The 9205-nt window shown below is 32.1% G+C and overlaps 1 protein-coding gene across 1 annotated transcript; it reads left to right on the forward strand.

Moving 5' to 3' along the window:
* The first annotated feature begins 239 nt into the window (after positions 1-239).
* Positions 240-7419, forward strand: LOC147532013 (uncharacterized). The gene is made up of 3 exons (XM_086649884.1): positions 240-838; positions 5302-5371; positions 7384-7419. The coding sequence occupies exons 1-3, from the start codon at positions 240-242 to the stop codon at positions 7417-7419; spliced, it is 705 nt and encodes a 234-aa protein (XP_086506010.1).
* Positions 7420-9205: the final 1786 nt, after the last annotated feature.

Genomic DNA, 9205 nt, shown 5'->3' on the forward strand with positions numbered 1-9205 from the left:
AAGCCCTCCCGGTCCGAGAGCGGATAGGAAAATACACTGATAATAATCTAAACTGTCCTAACTGCAATGTTGTGGAATCTATGGAACATGCCCTACTTCACTGTCCGTTGGCTAAAAACATATGGTTCTACTTTAATATCATTTCCGAACAGATCCTTTCGATTAGAGACTGGATTTTCTCCTGGGAACAAAACCCCGAAATTAATCAAATACATAATGGCATTCATGTGGCGACCATAATGTGGATAATATGGAAAATTAGATGTGATCACTGCTTTCAGCATGAAATAAACTCTTTAGACCAAATAATATCTATCATCAAAAACTTCCCGCAGTATAAACAGAAAGCACAGAACAGCACAAAGGAAGTGCCAGATAGATGGACCCCACCGAAAAGTGATTGGGTTAAAATAAACGTAGATGCATCTTTCAGTAACATAAACGAAACTGCAGGTGTTGGAATAGTTATCCATAATCATGCATCAGAATACATAGAAGCTTATGCTACAACTACCAGAAGTCGAAACGCAGAGGAATGTGAACCTTTAGCCATTCTGAAAGGAATGGAATGGGCGGTGGCCCACAACTACAGGAAAATCATCATTGAAAATGACAATATAAATGTAATTCAATATCTACAACAGAATAGAAAAGAAATTCAATGGCAAACTGTAAGAAACATTCAGAAAATAAGAGAAATTGGATCCCTCATGGAAACAGTCAAATTTTCGTTTGTAAACAGGAAGATCAACCAAGTTGCAGATAAGCTAGCAAAGTGGGCGAGGAAAAGGAAAAAATCTCAGTCTTGGAAGAAGATCCCTTACTTTATTTCCAAATTGTATTGTAATAAAACTCTTGTTGTTTAATATATTATATCATTTCAACAAAAAAAAAAAAAACATACTTCTAGTGAGAAATGGCAACCCCCGCCCTAGAATTTCATTAAGGTGAATGTTGATGCATCTTTTACTAATATAACATCCAATGTGGGAATTAGCTTTATTGTTCACAATGCAGAATCGAAATTCATAGAAGCGAAAGTAAAATCCACTAGAGCCAGAAACAGTGAAGAAGGAGAGGCGATGGCAATCTTACTCGGCCTCGAATGGCCGAAAACTAATCAATTCAAGAATATAATTGTAGAAAGCGACAATATTAATCTCATCAAACATCTTCACAATAAACATCACACGTTACACTGGCAATCTTTAATCCACATCCAGAGAATTCGAGAAAGCAGAAAAGAATTCGAAGAGGTGAAATTCAAGTATACGAAAAGAGAACTCAATTCCAACGCAGACAGATTAGCTAAATGGGCAAGGAAGAAAAATGCGAGCAAAGAGTGGAAGAATGTACCTTGTATTTTAGTTAATAAATATTGTAATAACGCTGTTATTTAATCTATGAAAGCTAGTTCAAAAAAAAAACTAACGTAAAAGATAACAATTTGGCTTACTCAAAATTGATATGATCAAGATTTAGCTGACTGAAAATTGATACAATCAAGTTCAATATTTTCCAAAAACAAAGACAGACGTGACAACGGAGTGGGGTTTCTTACTTTATACCCCCTTAGCACTAATTGATAATTAAAATTACCTCTTTTAATAATTGGTAATTGAGTTTACTTACTTTTTTTTTTGAGCTAAAGTTTACTTACTTAAACTTACCCATTTCGAAATATTACTAGGATCCTGTTTGGTATGAGAGAATTGGAATCATAAATTATACTCCATAATTTATGGAGATTGGAGAGAAGTAGTCTCTACAAATCATATTTTTGACTAAATTCAACACTAAAGTAAGGTATTACAATTAAAAAAGTCACACTATCCTAATCCGATTATCATTCTTGGTAGTCATATTCTTTTTTTACATGTCAAACACTATCTTAGTATTCATAACAAAAGTATTAAATATAAAAGAGTAAACTCGTAACGAGAGTAAACTCATTACCAATTAATATTAAGGGGTAAAGTCAAAAAACCGTAACTGACTCAATATAGTTTGGTTAGATTAACAACATGATCTTCAAAACATTCTTAGTTATGTATTTGGTATTTATGATTATTGATATCAACTCTTCCTTTTATTGGATCATATTATGTATAAAGTATATAAAGTATGTAAATCATATGGATTCCCCATCAATTTAGTTCTTGGAGGTCTTGCATAATTTAGTTTAGATGATAAGAGAATATTTGAAGTTCGTCTTGATCTAGCTTTATGATTTTGAAAACGAAGCATATATGCTCCATGATTTTCGAGTTGTAGATACGCTTAGAAAACGATCTTAAACAAGATCTAATTTTACATTTAGATCTGTTGAAAAGAAATGGTCAATTATCGTTCTTCATTCATTCTTCCAAACTGCTAGACCATATATTGGCCAGCTTTGACCAAGTCAAGAAGTCAAGTGGCTGATTGAGATCGTACAACCATCAGGGAGGTAAATTCCAAATAACTCTTTCACTTGAGTCCTGACTTGGGAGGTCGGCATGAATATCTTTGGTACCTTGAATCCTAAACTGGCCTAGAGGCAACCAAAGAGGTAAATCTGAGACAACTCGTGCAAGAGCTCCACTTTGGTCAACAAGCAGTGGAGGGAGGTTTGCAAAGGTTAGTTCAGCACCTTGAGCCCTACTCTACTTCGAGGCAATAGGGAACATAGATCCATGTCAGCTTCGCAACCAGAGTCGTGCTCCGATTGTAACTAAAGTGAAGAGTTAAGCCAGAGAAGGCTCGACCCAACAGTTCCGATCTATCGGAAGAGAACATCAATAAGATGGAAAGTCAGATAGAGTCAAAGATCCACTTTTTATACATGAACTGCTATGTGTCAAAAGATTTGTTAGTTTCAGAAGATGCACACTCAACTATTAATTTCCATCAGACAAAAAGGCGTGGTCATCATCATAACTGGTTCTTTACTCGGTCGCGCATCGTCACAACTCCCCTACCCTACATAAGCATATCATCAAGTTTTCTTTAAAAGGGATCAAATGCCAACTTCTCACTCTTACGCATTGAATTATTTCTTTAAACTACAAAAATATCCCATTGATTTGGGCATCGGAGTGTCTTCTCCCACCTTTGCAGGTTTTTCAGCTACATGAGTTCAATCAGATTGTGAAAAAAGTTCATCAACGAAACCAAGATGACTGATTTCCATGAAGATACCACCACTTTCCGGTATCATCACAAATGAAATGGGTGATTTCTTGATTTGCTTTTCAGATATTTGTTTGTTGTGAAGTAAGTTGGTTTTGATGAAGAACAAATCATCTCATATTTGTTTTGCATATTTGTTAGGGCTCCCATGGAGTAGGGATCCCTATATATTTTTATTCGATTTGAAACAACATTTAGTTCGAAAAAGATGAAGTGCTTTATCCAATTTATGTTATTAAATTAATTTTGATTTTAACAATCCCTGGGTTCGTTTGATTATTACGTTCTTCGGTTTGTTCAAGCTTGTTCAAACTAATTTGATTATTTTGTTCAATTTGATACGATTGCTTTGGACAAAATAATTCGTCTATTTAATCTATTTCTAGATTTCTATTCAGATCTTATCAATCTAAAACAAAATTTGTTTTTTATTCTGTTTCTGTGGCATTCTTTGTTGTGTTGGGTGACAAACAAAGTTGTAGTTTGGTTGAAACAAACACAATTTGAATTTTTCTGAAAAGAAGTTCTACCAAACTGTATTTTGGTATAAATAAACTACAATAATTGTTTAAAAGAAATGGAACAAAAGTGCTTCCAAAGAGCAGATTGGTGGATGCATGCAAGCAGTATGGTAGATACAAACAACAGTTTGTTAGATGCAGAGGGGGAGCCACAAATTAATAAGGGGCGCGCTGAAAATTTTAACTAATGAAAATTAATATCGTTTATCAATAGTGCACAAAATTATTTTTTAGTTTTACGTGTCTAGTAAAGATTAATTCATTATCTATAAATTCATGTACGTATCTTTGTAACAAATCGAACTATCAATAATTGTAAATCCTACTTCCATTCATACGATACATTAGATTATAAACGGGTTAAGAAAGTCGAGTCTCAAATTACTATTCAATATTTAAAATATTGGGACCATATTTTGTAAGTGACACTTATGTAAATCCTACTTCCATTCATTATCTATAAATTCATGTACGTATCTTTTTTTATTGCAAAAACTAGATAAGATTTGTAGTTATTATTATAAAAAAACTAGGTATAACCCGTGCCCATAGGGCACGGGACAATTGATTAACGATAAATCACTAAAAAATCATAAACTTACGTATCTCATTAAGTCGATATCTAATTGGATATGGTAAACCAACAAATAATAATTGAAGATTTGTCGAAAAGTAAAAAATTGTTGAGCTTTATAAGAATAAAAATCTAAAAAGCAAAATTCAGTAAAAAAAACAATAACATAAAAAATTAAAACAGTACAATAACTGTTCCAACACATGAGAACTCTTAAAAAGACACAAGTATTAGACACAATCATAATCATAATTTTCTATGATCTGAAATAATCAACTTAAATCCTGCAAACCCACAAAAACTAAATTAGATTACACTATTTTAAGTGAGCTACTAACAAAAGTGAAAAGGTAAATGAAGTCCATAAATGTCAGAAACTGTCAAAATGCTTCAAAAATAAAATTTTCAGATGTTTCAAAATCATTTCAGTTTTTGGGAGAAGATTATGTGCAGAGAGATATATTTTGCAGGGTGAAATCCAATAATATTTGAATTAGAGCGTAACAACAATGTCATAGGACCACTATTGGCTCCACAAGCAAGTTGAACCTTGTGTTTCATTGTTAGTGGACAACGGACAGCAAACCGGGCCTGCATCTGCAAATCCTCCCCTTCACCAATACCATAAGGAGCAGCAGAAGCAAAGCCACTATCCTGAGGCCAATGATGAGCAGCGCCTACTCACCTAGACCTGCATAGCAAAAGCAAAAGATAATGACCCATAGGCCAAAAGTGGAGAGAGCGAACCCAGTAGACCTCACTGTTCGCCTCGCACGTTTCGATAACTATTAATTACAAAAGCGTGTTGTTTCTCTGGATTTGCCCGTTCGGCAGGAAATGTGTTCTAAGGTTCGCATTTGGCTTCGGGAGACTCACTCCGGTAGGCTGCTCCGAGAGAGAACTCCACTTGTTTTGTTTCTAAAAATTTTAAGAAATTACCCATCATACGGCTCAGCACGAGCCTAAGTTATAGTTGGGCGGTAACTCACGTCTTGCATTGAGAAAAGGAGTTCTGGTTCGCCCTGCTCTGAATAGACGGCTTTCGGCTATCAATATCAACGCTTATACTTACAAGCTTACAAGCAAGCCCATAGTTACGAGCATAGTATCATTTGAATTAAAAATAAATGTAATTAAATCAGTGAAATAAGAACATCATTGGCATCTACGCATTCTTTTTTTTTTCTGAAAATTATTTGAGTAACGGAAATTGATTAGTAATTAAACAATCAAAAAACTACCCCAATCGGATCATGAGAGTACTCCTAAACTTCCCATGGAGATCCAATTAAATTCCAAAGAAATACAACACATAAAGGTTATCTTAGTATATCCACATTCAAATCTTTGCAAATAAGAAACTTTTGTTATGGAAACATATGAAAAACGAAAACTCTTATTTGTCAAACGAATGTATGTCTTAGAACAAAGGTGAAGCAAATGTACGAACCAGGGAATCCACGACAAACCAGATAATCATAGCTTTCTGAAAAAAAAGTCTCAAAGTCTTGGTCAACATCAATCTTAAGTGGAAAAACTCATTGTTTATGTTCTTTATCTTTTCAATTTGTTTTTGTTAATCACATTGACACCGATGCTAAAATGACGAAGAAAATAGCATCGACAAAAAAAAAACATATAACTATGTGATGTAGGTATTTACATTAAATCTAGAGACTTTTTGCCTTTACCACAATAATTCTCTTTTTATCAAAACTAAGACAATTATTCAATCTTTTTTTTTTTTGATGAAAGGAGATAATTATTCAATCTTGGAAACAACATTAAAAGTATGAGTTTCAAAAATTATATAACAGAGATGAAGTTAAAACTTGTCGCAAGAAATAAAAAATAATGGATGATTGGATTAGAATGAATAGTAAAATTCATAACAGAGAAATTCATTGATTCTGAGTCAAATGCAACCTTCTTGAAAATGGGTTACAAAGTGATGAAGATTTACAGAGAAAAACGATGGGTTACGAAAGGGAATTGATCAATTGAATTCTAAAACGCACATGGACGATCCCAAAGCTTCATACTTCAAACCAAGACCAATTGTTCATGATTCCAAAATTCTACCAAGAACTTTTTTAGATGATTGGTTATTAGTTCTTCAAAAAGTAATAAATCCATACGATCATTTCCAAAAAACTTTTCCGTCTCTACAAAATAGAAAAGTTTTCTATCACCTTTTTATTTTGGTAGTAATTCCACCTTAAAAATAATTTTGGTAATAACTTTAAAGAATGAAACCATTTTTTTTTTATTTGGGAAGAAAATCACATAGTTATTAGATAGATATATGGATAGTTAAAGACGAATTTAAAGAGGTTTAACGCAAATACATGTATGGATAGTTAAAGAAAAAGAAGAGGTGGCATACATGGGGTAAAGAGGAGGTTATGTAAAAATCAATGGTATGGGCGTTTCTGTCAACCTGGTTAATGGCCTTTACTGTAGGGAAAATATCTAATGGTGTTAATTAAAAGATAAAATATTGGGTGGTAGATTAGTAATTGAGTTTTATTTACTGTCTTCCATTTAGTGGGTCAATAAATTTGTTAAAGGTAGGTAATAGATCAAATGGTGAAGATCATATCAAAATTACAACGAATGACTGTATTTGTCTTTTACGCGTCTAAAGTGGTAGACCTACTATTACCAAAACACCTTCGCGTAAATTGACATTTGTTATATTATTTAATCTTCTATTCACTAAAGCAAACCAACCCACATATTTGAGAATGTAAATCCTCAAAACTAAGAATAGTGTACAATGTAAATATATTATGTAAGTATTAGAATTGCTATATCAAAAAAAATATAGAATTGATTACTACCATTATATAATTAGAAAAAAAAACTACCAAATTTGTGACAATCATTATCACATACTCTTCAACAATTTCTCTGGATTTAATTCCTGAGAATTAAAATTTTAATGGACAAAGAGTTCAAAACTTAAAAAAGATAAAATTAGTAAGAAACCTTTTCAATTTGTCCAACAAAAATTAAACAAAGTAAACAGTTAATCCCTAAAAAAGATGAACTTACAAAATTGTGAAATTCAGTGACACAAGCTGATTTAGAGATATTTACACAAAAGAAACAAAGCTGGATTCTAATTCCCTAAAAACTAAAATTTCTTAGAATATGTTTCTTAAACACTGAAAATCTCTTCTCCATTGTCGTCTCTTTGTGCAGAATAACCATAAATCTGGAGCATTGCCTTAACAAATTCAACCCGTTGTAATCTTAACTTGGGTCTCAACGCTAGTTTTGTCAATGTTCAGTAGAAGGATTCTGACTAAAAATTATTTGAAGAAAAATGAAGACTTACAGCGAAAAAATATTTAAGTAAGTCTCTCTTTTAAAGAGAAGGAAGAAAAGAAAAATGAAAGAAATGAAGACTTACAAGATAATAAAAATGGGTTCTTCTCTTTCTTGCAATTTGAAGAGGCAAACATCTTTTCTTTTGGGCATTTCTACAAACATTTAACATCAAACTAATTAAGTTGATATACATCAACCTTCACAATGGAGGTAGTAAAAAATTTGTTAGATCTTACCTCGAATGTCCACCATGGTTGGCTGGTAGGAGTTATTTAGATTGTCCACCTTGTCTTTGTCCATGTTTAGATAGAAGATTCTCAATTGGTATTTAAAGAAAAGAAACGTTTGCATGTAAAAGAGTGATTAGGAGAGAGATAGGTAAGAAGATGGAAGGTGAATTTTATTTATTATGAATTAAGAAGGAAAGAAAACGTATGAGGATGAGGGTAGGTTTATATTTTTGTCAAGTGGTGATTTAGAGGGATAAAGAACGTTAGGAAGAAAAAGAAAACAGACGCATATGAGATTAAAGCAAGGGTATCTCAAATAAAAAGCTACATAGTGCAAAATAACCCTAAAGTAGAAGCAAGAGTACCTGAAACTAAGAGCAAAAAAATGCATAAATTTGACAAAAGTAAGAAATTTCTTGTTGTCCTTCAGCTTCTACATACAACGGAACTATCCAAATACAATTTCTCAAACTTAGATCCAGACATCCATATATTGTATTAGTAGAAATAGAAAGAAAACTTTATATATATAACATGTGACTAAACAAATGGAATCAAAAGAAATAAAAAAAAACACATATAAATATCAATGATAATGTAGCTTAAAAGATTAAGAAGTTGAAACTGCTCTAGAGAGATTGTAAGTTATTGATAACAAGATTTATGTTATAACATATTAAGAGCAAACAAAGAGAAAAATGTAAGTTCTTACTTGTGTAACTAAATTATTATCAGAATATTTTCTTTTGAACGTTTTTCTTCAACTGTGTCTTGTTATTTTCAAAATAAAGATCTTTGAGAAATGAAAATCGACATTAATAAGAAGGCAACTCTATTTTGCAAACAAAAATTTGTCTAATAGATTGCATAAAAATGAATAACTCTCAGAAAAGTCGTTCTATAATATTAACAACATACTAAATTATTATCAGAATATTTTTTTTGAACGTTTTTCTTCAACTCTGTCTTGTTATTTTCAAAATAAAGATCTCTGAGAAATGAAAATCGACATTAATAAGAAGGCAACTCTATTTTGCAAACAAAACTTTGTCTAATAGATTGCATAAAAATGAATAACTCTAAGAAAAGTCGTTCTATAATATTAACAACATACCATTTTCCAAGAGATTAACTTTCTTCGGAGCAAATTTTGCAGTTGTTCCATAACACTCGTAAACACATAAACCTAAAAAACAGATTGATAAACATAAGTAATCGAAAAAAAAGAAAAAATTAGTTTGAGAAAGAGTACATCATTTTACCTCAGTATAAAGAAGGAAAGGAATCGAAAAAACGAGATTACTTAATAAACGGTTTCACGTGAGCAATAGTGGGTGTCTTTGGTGTCGATTGCTTTGAAGAACTTTTGGAAA

This window comes from Eschscholzia californica, unplaced genomic scaffold (assembly GCF_041429995.1).
Source record: "Eschscholzia californica isolate CP2 unplaced genomic scaffold, dmEscCali1.0.p SCAF_6, whole genome shotgun sequence".
Classification (NCBI taxonomy): domain Eukaryota; kingdom Viridiplantae; phylum Streptophyta; class Magnoliopsida; order Ranunculales; family Papaveraceae; genus Eschscholzia; species Eschscholzia californica.